A 16,237-nucleotide genomic window follows, 5' to 3' on the forward strand; every position below is an offset into this window, starting at 1 on the left:
AGACTGATATAGGAGATACTGTAGACTGATATAGGGGATACTGTAGACTGATATAGGGGATACTGTAGACTGATATAGGGGATACTGTAGACTGATATAGGGGATACAGTAGACTGATATAGGGGATACTGTAGACTGATATAGGGGATACAGTAGACTGACCTAGGGGATACTGTAGACTGATATAGGGGATACTGTAGACTGACCTAGGGGATACAGTAGACTGATATAGGGGATACTGTAGACTGACCTAGGGGATACTGTAGACTGATATAGGGGATACTGTAGACTGATATAGGGGATACAGTAGACTGATATAGGGGATACAGTAGACTGATATAGGGGATACAGTAGACTGATATAGGGGATACTGTAGACTGATATAGGGGATACTGTAGACTGATATAGGGGATACTGTAGACTGACCTAGGGGATACAGTAGACTGATATAGGGGATACTGTAGACTGATATAGGGGATACTGTAGACTGATATAGGGGATACAGTAGACTGATATAGGGGATACTGTAGACTGATATAGGGGATACAGTAGACTGATATAGGGGATACTGTAGACTGATATAGGGGATACTGTAGACTGACCTAGGGGATACTGTAGACTGATATAGGGGATACAGTAGACTGATATAGGGGATACTGTAGACTGATATAGGGGATACTGTAGACTGATATAGGGGATACTGTAGACTGATATAGGGGATACTGTAGACTGATATAGGGGATACTGTAGACTGATATAGGGAATACTGTAGACTGATATAGGGGATACTGTAGACTGATATAGGGGATACAGTAGACTGATATAGGGGATACTGTAGACTGATATAGGGGATACTGTAGACTGATATAGGGGATACTGTAGACTGATATAGGGGATACTGTAGACTGATTATAGGGGATACTGTAGACTGATATAGGGGATACTGTAGACTGATATAGGGGATACTGTAGACTGATATAGGGGATACAGTAGACTGATATAGGGAATACTGTAGACTGACCTAGGGGATACAGTAGACTGATATAGGGGATACAGTAGACTGATATAGGGGATACTGTAGACTGACCTAGGGGATACTAGTAGACTGATATAGGGGATACAGTAGACTGATATAGGGGATACTGTAGACTGATATAGGGGATACATGTAGACTGATATAGGGGATACGTAGACTGATATAGGGGATACAGTAGACTGATATAGGGGATACAGTAGACTGATATAGGGGATACAGTAGACTGATATAGGGGATACTAGACTAGATAGTATAGGGGATACGTAGACTGATATAGGGGATACAGTAGACTGATATAGGGGATACAGTAGACTGATATAGGGGATACTGTAGACTGATATAGGAGATACTGTAGACTGATATAGGGGATACTGTAGACTGATATAGGGGATACTGTAGACTGATATAGGGGATACTGTAGACTGATATAGGGGATACTGTAGACTGATATAGGGGATACTGTAGACTGATATAGGGGATACAGTAGACTGATATAGGAATACTGTAGACTGATATAGGGATGGATACAGTAGACTGATATAGGGGATACAGTAGACTGATATAGGGGATACTAGACTGATATAGGGGATACAGTAGACTGATATAGGGGATACTGTAGACTGATATAGGGGATACTGTAGACTGATATAGGGGATACTGTAGACTGATATAGGGGATACTGTAGACTGATATAGGGGATACAGTAGACTGATATAGGGGATACAGTAGACTGATATAGGGGATACAGTAGACTGATATAGGGGATATAGATGATATAGTAAGATACTGTAGATAGGGGATACAGTAGACTGATATAGGGGATACTGTAGACTGATATAGGGGATACTGTAGACTGATATAGGGGATACTGTAGACTGATATAGGGGATACTGTAGACTGATATAGGGGATACAGTAGACTGATGGATAGGGGATACGTAGACTGATATAGGGGATACAGTAGACTTGATAGGGATACAGTAGACTGATATAGGGGATACTGTAGACTGATATAGGGGATACTGTAGACTGATATAGGGGATACTGTAGACTGATATAGGGGATACAGTAGACTGATATAGGGGATACAGTAGACTGATATAGGGGATACAGTAGACTGATATAGGGGATACTGTAGACTGACCTAGGGGATACAGTAGACTGATATAGGGGATACAGTAGACTGATATAGGGATACGTAAGATAGGGATACAGTAGACTGATATAGGGGATACTGTAGACTGATATAGGGGATACAGTAGACTGATATAGGGGATACTGTAGACTGATATAGGGGATACAGTAGACTGATATAGGGGATACGTAGACTGATATAGGGGATACAGTAGACTGATATAGGGGATACAGTAGACTGATATAGGGGATACAGTAGACTGATATAGGGGATACTGTAGACTGATATAGGGATACTGTAGACTGATATAGGGGATACAGTAGACTGATATAGGGGATACAGTAGACTGATATAGGGGATACAGTAGACTGATATAGGGGATACAGTAGACTGATATAGGGGATACAGTAGACTGATATAGGGGATACTGTAGACTGATATAGGGGATACAGTAGACTGATATAGGGGATACAGTAGACTGATATAGGGGATACTGTAGACTGATATAGGGGATACAGTAGACTGATATAGGGGATACTGTAGACTGATATAGGGGATACTGTAGACTGATATAGGGGATACAGTAGACTGATATAGGGGATACAGTAGACTGATATAGGGGATACAGTAGACTGATATAGGGGATACTAGTAGTAGACTGATATAGGGGATACAGTAGACTGATATAGGGGATACTGTAGACTGACCTAGGGGATACAGTAGACTGATATAGGGGATACTGTAGACTGATATAGGGGATACAGTAGACTGATATAGGGGATACTGTAGACTGATATAGGGGATACAGTAGACTGATATAGGGGATACTGTAGACTGATATAGGGGATACAGTAGACTGATATAGGGGATACAGTAGACTGATATAGGGGATACTGTAGACTGACCTAGGGGATACAGTAGACTGATATAGGGGATACAGTAGACTGATATAGGGGATACAGTAGACTGATATAGGGGATACTGTAGACTGACCTAGGGGATACAGTAGACTGATATAGGGAATACTGTAGACTGACCTAGGGGATACAGTAGACTGATATAGGGGATACACTGTAGACTGATATAGGGGATACTGTAGACTGATATAGGGGATACTGTAGACTGATATAGGGGATACTGTAGACTGATATAGGGGATACTGTAGACTGATATAGGGGATACAGTAGACTGATATAGGGGATACTGTAGACTGATATAGGGGATACTGTAGACTGATATAGGGGATACAGTAGACTGATATAGGGGATACTGTAGACTGATATAGGGGATACTGTAGACTGATATAGGGGATACAGTAGACTGATATAGGGGATACAGTAGACTGATATAGGGGATACTGTAGACTGATATAGGAGATACTGTAGACTGACCTAGGGGATACTGTAGACTGATATAGGGGATACAGTAGACTGATATAGGAGATACTGTAGACTGATATAGGAGATACTGTAGACTGATATAGGAGATACTGTAGACTGATATAGGGGATACAGTAGACTGATATAGGGGATACAGTAGACTGATATAGGGGATACTGTAGACTGATATAGGGGATACTGTAGACTGATATAGGGGATACTGTAGACTGATATAGGGGATACAGTAGACTGATATAGGGGATACTGTAGACTGATATAGGGGATACAGTAGACTGATATAGGGGATACTGTAGACTGATATAGGGGATACAGTAGACTGATATAGGGGATACAGTAGACTGATATAGGGGATACAGTAGACTGATATAGGGAATATACTGTAGACTGACCTAGGGGATACTGTAGACTGATATAGGGGATACTGTAGACTGATATAGGAGATACTGTAGACTGATATAGGGGATACTGTAGACTGATATAGGGGATACTGTAGACTGATATAGGGGATACAGTAGACTGATATAGGGGATACTGTAGACTGATATAGGGGATACTGTAGACTGATATAGGGGATACTGTAGACTGATATAGGGGATACAGTAGACTGATATAGGGGATACAGTAGACTGATATAGGGGATACTGTAGACTGATATAGGGGATACTGTAGACTGATATAGGGGATACTGTAGACTGATATAGGGGATACAGTAGACTGATATAGGGGATACAGTAGACTGATATAGGGGATACTGTAGACTGATATAGGGGATACAGTAGACTGATATAGGGGATACAGTAGACTGATATAGGGGATACAGTAGACTGATATAGGGGATACAGTAGACTGACCTAGGGGATACAGTAGACTGATATAGGGGATACAGTAGACTGATATAGGGGATACAGTAGACTGATATAGGGGATACAGTAGACTGATATAGGGGATACAGTAGACTGATATAGGGGATACAGTAGACTGATATAGGGGATACTGTAGACTGATATAGGGGATACTGTAGACTGATATAGGGGATACTGTAGACTGATATAGGGGATACAGTAGACTGATATAGGGGATACAGTAGACTGATATAGGGGATACTGTAGACTGATATAGGGGATACAGTAGACTGATATAGGGGATACTGTAGACTGATATAGGGGATACAGTAGACTGATATAGGGGATACAGTAGACTGATATAGGGGATACTGTAGACTGATATAGGGGATACAGTAGACTGATATAGGGGATACAGTAGACTGATATAGGGGATACAGTAGACTGATATAGGGGATACAGTAGACTGATATAGGGGATACAGTAGACTGATATAGGGGATACAGTAGACTGATATAGGGGATACAGTAGACTGATATAGGGGATACAGTAGACTGATATAGGGGATACAGTAGACTGATATAGGGGATACAGTAGACTGATATAGGGGATACAGTAGACTGATATAGGGGATACAGTAGACTGATATAGGGGATACTGTAGACTGATATAGGGGATACAGTAGACTGATATAGGGGATACAGTAGACTGATATAGGGGAGACTGACCTAGGGAATACAGTAGACTGATATAGGGGATACAGTAGACTGATATAGGAGATACTGTAGACTGATATAGGGGATACTGTAGACTGATATAGGGGATACTGTAGACTGATATAGGAGATACTGTAGACTGATATAGGGGATACAGTAGACTGATATAGGGGATACAGTAGACTGATATAGGGGATACAGTAGACTGATATAGGGGATACTGTAGACTGATATAGGGGATACAGTAGACTGATATAGGGGATACTGTAGACTGATATAGGGGAGTAGACTGAATAGGGATAGTAGACTGATATAGGGGATACAGTAGACTGATATAGGGGATACTGTAGACTGATATAGGGGATACAGTAGACTGATATAGGGGATACTGTAGACTGATATAGGGGATACTGTAGACTGACCTAGGGGATACAGTAGACTGATATAGGGGATACAGTAGACTGATATAGGGAATACTGTAGACTGACCTAGGGGATACAGTAGACTGATATAGGGGATACAGTAGACTGATATAGGGGATACAGTAGACTGATATAGGGATACAGTAGAACTACCAGTAGACTGATATAGGGGATACAGTAGACTGATATAGGGGATACTGTAGACTGACCTAGGGGATACAGTAGACTGATATAGGGGATACTGTAGACTGATATAGGGGATACAGTAGACTGATATAGGGGATACTGTAGACTGACCTAGGGGATACAGTAGACTGATATAGGGGATACAGTAGACTGATATAGGGGATACAGTAGACTGATATAGGGGATACAGTAGACTGATATAGGGGATACAGTAGACTGATATAGGGGATACTGTAGACTGACCTAGGGGATACAGTAGACTGATATAGGGGATACAGTAGACTGATATAGGGGATACAGTAGACTGATATAGGGGATACAGTAGACTGATATAGGGGATACGTAGACTGATAGGGATACGTAGACTGATATAGGGGATACAGTAGACTGATATAGGGGATACAGTAGACTGATAGGGGATACAGTAGACTGATATAGGGGATACGTAGACTGATAGGGGATACTGTAGACTGATATAGGGGATACAGTAGACTGATATAGGGGATACAGTAGACTGATATAGGGGATACAGTAGACTGATATAGGGGATACAGTAGACTGATATAGGGGATACAGTAGACTGATATAGGGGATACAGTAGACTGATATAGGGGATACTGTAGACTGATATAGGGGATACAGTAGACTGATATAGGGGATACTGTAGACTGATATAGGGGATACTGTAGACTGACCTAGGAGATACACGAAAAATGCAAGAATACAAGTCCTGTCAGAAAAAAATGACACAAACATAGGGAGCGACCTTAAAACGTTAGCATATTTCTTGATATCTGGCTTCTTGGATTTTCCTTGAAATGTTTTACTTTCACTGTCGGTTTTTCAGAACCAATCACCATGATTATAATGAAGATGCATGTTCATTGTAAATATCACATATTCTGTCCTGAATGATATAATGTACTGATTGGATACTCCTAGCATTATAAGCTTGTCATACATATTTGCTTTTCTGTGATACTCATGATATGTGCTGCTTTATTTTAGTACCAACTTTTGTCTTTAAACAGTGTCATGTTATACATTCTTGTATACCGTAGACTGACCTAGGGGATACTGTAGACTATGCAGTAGACTGACCTAGGGCACACCGTAGACTAATCTAGGAGATACTGTAGACTGACCTAGGGGATATAGGGGATCCAGTAGACTGATATATGGGCTACAGTAGACTGACTTAGGGGATACAGTTGACTGTCTTAGGGGATACAATAGACTGACCTAAGGGTAGGTACTGTAGACTGATCTAGGGATCCCTTAGGTCAGTCTACAGTATCCCCAAGGTCAGTTTACAGTATCCCCTATGGGATATTGTAGACTGATCTAGGGGATAACGTTGACCGACCTAAAAGATAATGTAACCAACATTTTCACTTACTTTGAAGAGGACCCCTTACGTATTTTCTGAGAAATAGCAGTAACGAGAATTGTTAACCGACGGTCGGTCGGTCGGTTGGACGGATGGATGACGAACACAAACTAAAGGCAATTTGAATAGTCCACCATTTGATGAAAGTGGGCTAAAAATCTCATACATGTTTATCTAAAAACCCAACAATATACAGAAATTCGTAATAATTAATCAGACCCGATGTACAATATCACAAAAATATATTGACTGATGTGAAATGGTGAATTACAGATAGTATATTTTAGGAATGTTTTGTTGTTTTGCCTAGCAAATCTTCACACAGGGTATATATTAAGCTTGAATATATCAAAAACAATATTCACAGACGAAAAATGCAAGAATACAAGACCTGTCAGAAAAAAATGACACAAACATATGGAGCTACCTTAAAACGTTAACATATCTCTTGATATCTGGTTTCTTGGATTTTCCTTGAAATGTTTTACTTTCACTTTCGGATTTTCAGAAAACCATCACCAAGATTATAATGAAGATGCATGTTCATTGTAAATATCACATATTCTGTCCTGAATGATATAATGTACTGATTGGATACTCCTAGCATTATAAGCTTGTCATACATATTTGCTTTTCTGTGATACTCATGATATGTGCTGCTTTATTTTAGTACCAACTTTTGTCTTTAAACAGTGTCATGTTATACATTCTTGCTTTACTTACCCACATGCAGCATTGCATTTAATGTATTATGTTATTTATGTTATATTCTTACTTTATTTGTCGCAATAATAGATCTACAGAGCTAATGTTGTTTGCTACTCAATGCGATGTTAAATAAAAATTATTGTATCTTGTATGTTTTGTACATTATTATATCATAAAATCAAGGAAGCTAACCTACATGTACTGCATACGTTTTCCTAGCCGTTTTATGAACCATTGTCTTCCGAGATTAGGTTACCAGTGATTTATCTTTTAAAACATAAGTCTAGTCTTTATGACAAAGAAAATAAGAATAAAAATATGAGGTCCAAATTTTTCCTGATTTTTTTACTTTCGTTTTTAATTTTCAGAAATCCATTACGTGTCGCATAAAACTGTAGTATGAAAATAAGTCGTACTGATCATATATTATCCAAATGATATTTTGATTCCCCATCATATAAATGGAAGTATCGATATTATTTTTTTGCAATCAACAATGATATAAGGTGAATGAAAAGTGTGTATCTGGTAGAAAGTGCATACTCACCTACTTGCGTACCATGGTTAGGACCTAAGATACCATGTTTACAGCTCGGCTCCTTCAGACGTTATGCACACGTTTCACAGTGTGATCATGATCATGTGATAAACACGTATGTGTACCTTTGGCCATCCAGGAAGTATTGCTGACCGTAGTCTCTAACCCATAACGTAAGTACTTTAATTTACACTCCAAACAAATGAAACTTATAAACTGAAGACTCTTTGATATAGATCTATCAAAATAAATATCGTGGTGTCGCTTAATTCGAATAAGATGTTTGGTATTTTCTCTTCGGGATCGATTTATTTTGATCACAATTTTACTTCCTCTTTCGTTTTCGGAAATCCATATTTTTGGCCTTTTACCATATACTATACAAGCATCATTTTATAAGTATAACGTGATGTTAAGCTCCTGTAACAGTCAAACTGACCTACATGTAAGTGATGTTGGTAATTGAACACGAGAAAAAAAAAAGCCTGAGAATAAATGTTTGAACAATGACTAAATTACCCTATGCGTATTTATAGTTTGAGTGAGGTTACATTGATATACATGTGTAACTCACTATTGTTCACATTTATCATTAGTGTATGTCGTTTGATTATCATGCACAGATACATTGCCTATTGCTAAATAAAACTTTTATCTGTCACGATTTCCCGGACATTGAATTGATTTCGAATAGTGAGATACCGTTAATATATATTTTGTTCGCCCTGTCGGTAAATGTCGAAAAATAGTGTGTATCCTATAAGTTAAAAAGTTTATTTCAGGAAACCGGGTGTATCCATAATCAATACATTTTTTGTGTATATCGTAATATGAAACAACGAAATACAAAGTTGTGTGTACTTTATATATCTATAACATGTGTTTACTGAAAGATAAAGACCTTTCGTTTCCGAGAAATATTTACTTTCATTTCGTCACGGTTTACAGAAATCCTCTTCAAGTGTGGCCTTCTGCGAAAACTTCGATAGTTCTGCGCTATATATTACGCCAGACTTTGACCCGACTAAATTTATCATTCTGTGCTTGTGTTTATCGAGCGTTGATAGCTTTTAAATAGTTCGTGACATATCCTACTTCAAATAGTTTTCAATACAATAATCGGCATATTTACCTCAACTGAACCAAAAGCTTCAACATATTATAGAAATGTTTGGGATGTAACATTAAATATGATGTGATATGAACCTTAGTTCTATTAGATAGATTACAAGACTCCCTTGAAATCCAGATCTGAGATATTTATGAGTTTGGGTATTATGTCCTCGTTCGTGTCTGAAATCACCAGTGCCATTTCGACGGGCTAATTTAGGGTTGTTAACTAATGGGACGATTAAGATGATATTTTTTGACAGATTAATGTGTTATGAGCCTTGTGTTGGAGGTGGTAAGCAGGGATTTTTTCAGCCATGCTATTTCCTGTCTATTTAGGGCCCTATGTCCAAACACTGGGTTCATTTGGTCTGTACTTATACTGATTGTAATGTGAGTCATTCTAGATGAGCCCCAACTATATAAACTAACCAAGGCAAAGTAAAGAATATGACGGTATAACTGACGCCCAAAACGTGACCATTATGATGTCATTAATGTTGACATGGTGACGTCAACTGATCACCGTCAAAATGGCTGTTCCATCTTGTGGATTAAATCGTCGTTGATAAACGCTTTTTCTGGTCTAGCTTAAACAATGTTAATGCAGAGACCCCAAAGTGAGTTGATAATGTAAATATTAGCATTAAACTATCTTCCTATGGCATATATGGTATATATAGATGCCAGAGCTTTGCAGACAACCTTCTTATAATGCGCTAGCGCGCATTATGAAGAAATAACGCTAAACACATAATCACCATCTCTTGGTGATTTCGTTCATCTGACAGCGATGCAAACTCGCTATTAATATGCAGCCTGTGTTGCAGACATATAAGATCCTGATATGAAATGATTCAATGATTACTAATAAAATGCAAACCATTTGTCACAATATTCATACATTGCATTCTTCGTATTCTCCGACATGTAGAAATAGTCTTACAAGCTAAACCAAACAATTGTTTTTTTCCTTAGGTTGACTAGCTGTTAACATGCTGTGCCTCATCTGTTCTGTCGACAAGGTCTCATCAGAGTTTTCGTCGTGCGATCTAACGGACGAATGTGATCATCCTAATTTAATATGCATGGAGGTAAAGTATCGATTTAGAGTCTAGATATGTCCATTTCATACATGTTCATTACCTCCCGATAATTACACATTACCGATTATTTTATGATGTGCTGGCGAAATGTCTTCTATATAGTTTGATTTAAATGCAACAAGTGAATGATATCGATTTAAACCACATTTTCATATAAGATTATTTATCTGAAAAAAGCAATACCAACTACTCCAATGACTGTTCTTCATATCATTGATTCGTTTAGTCAGGAGCTGTGTATCAAATAGTAGCCCCTGCTTCACATTTACAAGTGTGTAAGCTTAAGATTACGTTACAGTGTGTTATACAGCATGTGACAAAAGAGAAGAGTTGCCCTTATCCGGATTGTGAAGAATCTGTGAATCCAGATAGTGATATCATAAAGGTGATGCAGGCCACTCTAGATGTTATGTTTACTGTGTACGAGGGTGAGTACACACCCTCAGTGGAGACCCAGGGACCTGATCGTATCCACGTCACCGTCCTTACTGGGGAGTCCGTGTCAATCCCCTACTACTCCACCATGACAGTCCTCGGACTGAAGGATGCGATAAAAAAACAACTGAAGCACGACGTGAACAAACAGAAATTAATCTACAACAACAACGAAATAACAGTATGTTGGAATTAGGTTATGTTAACGTCACCAGGCTGTATGCCTCTTATTTTTATGTATGCAAGTATCGGCAAGCCTTTTGGGTTTTAACCTATTGAAATAAAGATATCATTATTAATATAAAAATTATTGAGATATATCTATTTCAAATATTAAACACGAAATAGAGATATCTCTAATTCAAATACAGATATCTCTAATTCAATAAAAGATATCTTTATATCAATAGATATTTCTGCATTTCATTGTAAATAAAGATATATATATTTAAGATACAGATTTCTCTAATTAAATCAAAGATGTATCTACTTCAAATACATATATCTCTAATTGTTGTAGAAATACATTTATTTTAAAGTTGTATTTCTTGTAATTTTCACCATCACAAACTCTCATAAAACATACAATGTATGAATATGGATGCTTATATAAAAATGATGGATCAGATCCATGAAAGCACCAAAATACTATTGACATAGCGGTAAATGTCGCATGAAATACCACACGTTTTGAAAGAACCGCCACAGTCAACGCCATGCTTCAAACTTTTGGGTAATATTGGAAAACCGAGTTGCATCACGTGACCGACATCGGCGATACCCGTATAGATCGGAACCTCCCGAGCCGTATCACGTGGTCAATATCGGCAATACCTGTACAGATCGGAATAGATCGGAACAGTTCGGATACTTCCGAGCTATTTTAAACGTGTACACGTTACAAATCAATATTTTAATTTAGTTGTTTAATAACTTTGAGAATTCGACCTTTACAAAAGTCGGTAAATATCGAAATTTTAAAACTTAGAGAGGCAGAGAAAAATATGTAGAACAATTTAAATACTTTTTCTATGCCAAAAATACAACAAGTCACAGACCATACAACTTTAAATACAAATATCTACATTTGAATCAAAGATATCGTTATTTGACATGAAAAAGAGATATCTGTATTTAACAATCAAATAGGAACGATGACTGCTCCCTTGACTCTCCCTTTTGCGCATGACGGAAGTAAAACAGTAGGAACGCAAAATGGCGGGAAATAGAGACCGTGTGCTGCTATCTGTATTCAAAATAAAGATAGCCGCACTTCCCGTAGAACAGTTGCCATGTTCTGTTCTTTAGATATCCCCATCAGGTAGCATGTTTATCGGTTTAGACCTACATCTCTCACGCATGCATATAGATTCCGGATAATCCAATTTAATTACAAGCGTTTCGTTAATTAACGCTGATCAGGATAAGGGAGTAATCATTATTTTCTTTGTGTTTCAATATAATCTTCGCACTGAGCAAACACGTGTAAATACAGATATCTTTAATTCAAATAGAGATATCTGTATTGCAAAGTACATGCAGATAGCTCTAATTAAAGATATGTCTGCACTTTAAATAGAGATATGTGTATTTGAATTAGAGATTTGTGTATTTCAAATGAAGATACCTTTATTTAAACAAAATTTAATATATCTTTATATCAGCATAGAATAATTATTAGTCATAAATATGATAATAAAACTGTATTCTTATAATCTTTAGATTTTTAATAAGACCCTTATATTACCTACGGTGATCCTTACTTTTTCAGAACAGATTATCCAATGGCAGATCAGCCACCCTCACAGACTTCAATGTACCACCAAACGCTACTGTCTATCTGATGGTTCTTCTCTACTCCATTCCCGAGGCCTTTGACCACGTGGTGTTTGACCTTTACTGGGGTTACCCCGTATCGCGTGAAGACTTCTTGGACGCGTCCTGTTTGGTGTACAGTGGACAAACTAATACTGCAGTTAGTGACTATAGACATCGTCGACCAATGAATGGCATACAACATTCCGGTGATATAATGAATAGTATAACGAGGACTGGACACCACACTATCCATGTATATTTAAAACGAATTCCTAGTAATGTTACTAAAATGTATTTTACATTGAGTGCTTGGAATTCTCCTAACATTTCAAGATATCCCAATCCTAGTTTGAAATTCTATGAGGCTGCCAACCCTACTGTTGATCTCTGTAAAACTACTTTCACACATGCAGGAGCTTCACAGGCTGTCGTCATGTGTTCACTGTCACGTGATCCAAATGGAACGTGGCAAATATTCGAGTCTGGCAAACTGTCATCTGGCAACGCAAGGTATTACGGTCCCTTAAAGTCGACCATTCATGGTCTGATTAATAGTGGATATTGATGAAACGGTGATATATCACTGTCACGCAACTTTGCTATGGTTTTGACATTTTGTATATGCAAATTGGAAAAGAGATAATTTTACATGATATTGAGTAGCATGGCTTGTTTCAATTTACAATGTTTTGGTGTACCAAGAGAAACAGTTTACATGGTCGATACCAACACCGAAGGAAATCTCTTTTGACTGTTTACTGATCAGGCATGAAACACCATTTGTATTATCTGATCATGATGTACAATGCTGTGGAAATGAACAAAACATGAATCAAGACAAAATTAGCCCATTAATCAAAATTGTCATTGTCCTTGTCCATGATTTGTCGTATACCACAATTCGCTATCTGTAATCTCTGTGTTTCTTTTCTTAATAAATAAGGAGAAACATACATCATTAGACTTTAATAACTTTTTTGTACCTACCCGGATGATCACCAGACAAATCTGACCGACACTTCGAGGACATTGGGAACAGATTTCAGATTTATTTAATGTTTTCAATCCAATAATCATCCTTATGAAACTGGTTCTTCTTTCCAAAATAAAAACATCCTACTTCTGAATCAGTAGAACTGTATACTCCATTTCGACGACTTTGAAACACGCATTTGTACGCAAAAAAAATACAAAAAAAGCTAAGTATTAGTAAGTAAGGAATATCCCTTAGGTGCCTCTTAACTCGCTTCGCTCTTACTAGAACGTCAAGGTATGAATTCCTCCCCATTGCCGATTGTGTGGCAAGCCCCGATGTGATCCACATCGGACACTTTGAGGCTGATAAAAATATTTTTTTCGGATAATATTCCATATGTAAATTATTGTTCTGATAACTATGATCAATATTTAATTCACAAACCTTTCGATAATAATGTTTCATCAACTATTAGTGGTAAAACCAAAGGAAAACACAACACATATATACAATTATTTTCAAGTACGCCGTCATGTTTGATTTACCGGAAACCGTGACGAAATGAAACATTGAACAGCTAAAATGTTTTGAAGTTAAAAAAAATGGTGAAAATGAACAAATGTAAGTATTTTTTTTAATTTAGCAAAAGAGAATTTTTAAAATTCAAGTTAAAAGCTGTGACAATATATTTCCTTCGTAGTAAAGTAGTAAAAATGTGTAGGTCATTCCATATATGGTGCAGTTGCCGTATTTGGAGCTCGAGATTTTCTAACGAGAAGCATCATAGCGGCCAAGTGAGCCGTGTCGGATATGTGAGCCATTCAAATGTGCTTACAAATATAATTAAGACATGGATGTATGTAAATAAATAATCCGTTTATGTTAAAAATGTTTGTTATTGTTGAATTTAAAAACAAATTTACATGACACACGTGAAATTATTTTGCAAGTAAACACTACGGTCAATTGGACGGAATCGTAGCTCTGACGACGACCATCTATCAAAAATCCTGCGTCCGTCGTTCAGAGCTACGTCATCGCAGCTACGCTCTTACCTGTGTAGAGTGCATTGTATGGTCTCGTGCAAAACTGTTTGTTTGCTAAATACTTATTTCCAATTAATTGGCTTTTCATTGTTAACTCTTACTGGGTTTTTTTCCATATGACCAATCGATGATAATAGTTTTTAAAGAATTTGAAGATTATTAGTAGGGTTTTAAGTAATGTACATATATAGAGACTCGCTTATAAAAACGACGAAAATAAGATGACAATGCATTAGCGTCGTTTTTCAACATCTATCAGTTGACAAACATAGCTGATGTCAACGGTTATAAAAACCGGTCCTTATCTGTTATTTTACCCACGTGTGGACTGCAATATCCTGGTATCCCCCGTCGTTACTACATAATATGTATATTATACAATCCTGACTAATTACGGCAATTTTAACAAAGAAAGAAATATCAACTCCATCATTAAGCAGATATTTTTTACGATTAAAATAATGGGACTTTAAAGCTTGTAGGTTCAAAATCATACAGTCAACGAACTTATCTTTATGGGTGAGTGGCGTTCAAATCTAGTTAATTTGACAGCTTTGTGAAAGCAAATTGATATTTAAATACCAGTGTTTTACAACGTGATATAAGATGATTTGCTTGTTAACTTGACCGGAAAAAATTACATGCAAATAATTTGTATTTGCATAAATCAGATTTGCATCAGAAAATATAAGAATGATTTTTACAAAGTTTGAAGTGTCCATCTGTCATCCATATGTAAAATCGTGTAGAATCAGAATATCATATTTTTTGTCTACATTGGCTTTAAATTTCACATAACAAACTCCTGTAACAAAGGTTATAACTTTTCTGAAAGTGAGAAGACTAATGTATTGTTTCATCATTCTTAAATTGTTAATTGGGAATGCGTATGCATGTACATATGAAAAGGTTAAAAAGATTTATTATAATAATTATCAGTCTTATATTAATCATGGTCCTTTGTTTCGGTCAGTCCTATACTAAAGTTTAGCACACTTGAAGAGGAGCACATTATTCTTGTCTTACTAGCCAGCAAGATCAACACAAAATAGAAAACATATAATGTGACATTATTTTTAAAACACATAATTATGGACAGTATTGTTGATCAGAATCCACGTCTTGATATATACTATCACTAGCACATGTTATCAGTGTGCGTCACACATCCGAGAAAAACAGGCATGATACCGAGTTATTCCAGTATGACCTGTTTTTATACGTTTGTGATTTCAAGATGAAATAGTTTAACAGTTCTTTCATTAAAATTGAGTTTTCTTATATACAGTGGGTTTTATAATGAAACTTTTGCAGTTTAGATTCTAGTTGTGTTGATTATATTTGCTATCTATCGCTTTGACAGTGTCAAACTAA

At 37.1% G+C, this 16,237-nt stretch overlaps 2 protein-coding genes across 4 annotated transcripts in view; one reads left to right on the forward strand and one right to left on the reverse strand.

Annotated features, from left to right (window-relative positions):
- Positions 1-8,509, reverse strand: part of LOC138323736 (uncharacterized) — a 47,492-nt gene extending 38,983 nt beyond the window's left edge. For 2 of the 3 annotated variants that reach the window (XM_069268541.1, XM_069268539.1), the window contains exon 1: positions 8,382-8,509. The gene's annotated coding sequence lies outside the window, so the exon portion shown is untranslated. The remainder of the gene's footprint in view (positions 1-8,381) is intronic. The other variant, XM_069268540.1, reaches the window with a different exon arrangement.
- On the forward strand, positions 8,391-13,968 carry LOC138323738 (uncharacterized). Its single transcript, XM_069268542.1, has 4 exons — positions 8,391-8,545; positions 10,461-10,576; positions 10,887-11,204; positions 12,795-13,968. The coding sequence occupies exons 2-4, from the start codon at positions 10,478-10,480 to the stop codon at positions 13,404-13,406; spliced, it is 1,029 nt and encodes a 342-aa protein (XP_069124643.1). The 5' UTR covers positions 8,391-8,545; positions 10,461-10,477; the 3' UTR covers positions 13,407-13,968.
- Positions 13,969-16,237: the final 2,269 nt, after the last annotated feature.

This window comes from Argopecten irradians, chromosome 5 (assembly GCF_041381155.1).
Source record: "Argopecten irradians isolate NY chromosome 5, Ai_NY, whole genome shotgun sequence".
Classification (NCBI taxonomy): domain Eukaryota; kingdom Metazoa; phylum Mollusca; class Bivalvia; order Pectinida; family Pectinidae; genus Argopecten; species Argopecten irradians.

Bases quoted from the DNA above. Each gene is read 5' to 3' on its own strand.
- LOC138323738 (XM_069268542.1), top strand. From the start codon at position 10,478: ATGCTGTGCCTCATCTGTTCTGTCGACAAGGTCTCATCAGAGTTTTCG. The intron at 10,577-10,886 runs GTAAAGTATCGA...ATTACGTTACAG, and splicing joins CTAATTTAATATGCATGGAG to TGTGTTATACAGCATGTGAC. The intron at 11,205-12,794 runs GTATGTTGGAAT...TTACTTTTTCAG, and splicing joins ACAACAACAACGAAATAACA to AACAGATTATCCAATGGCAG.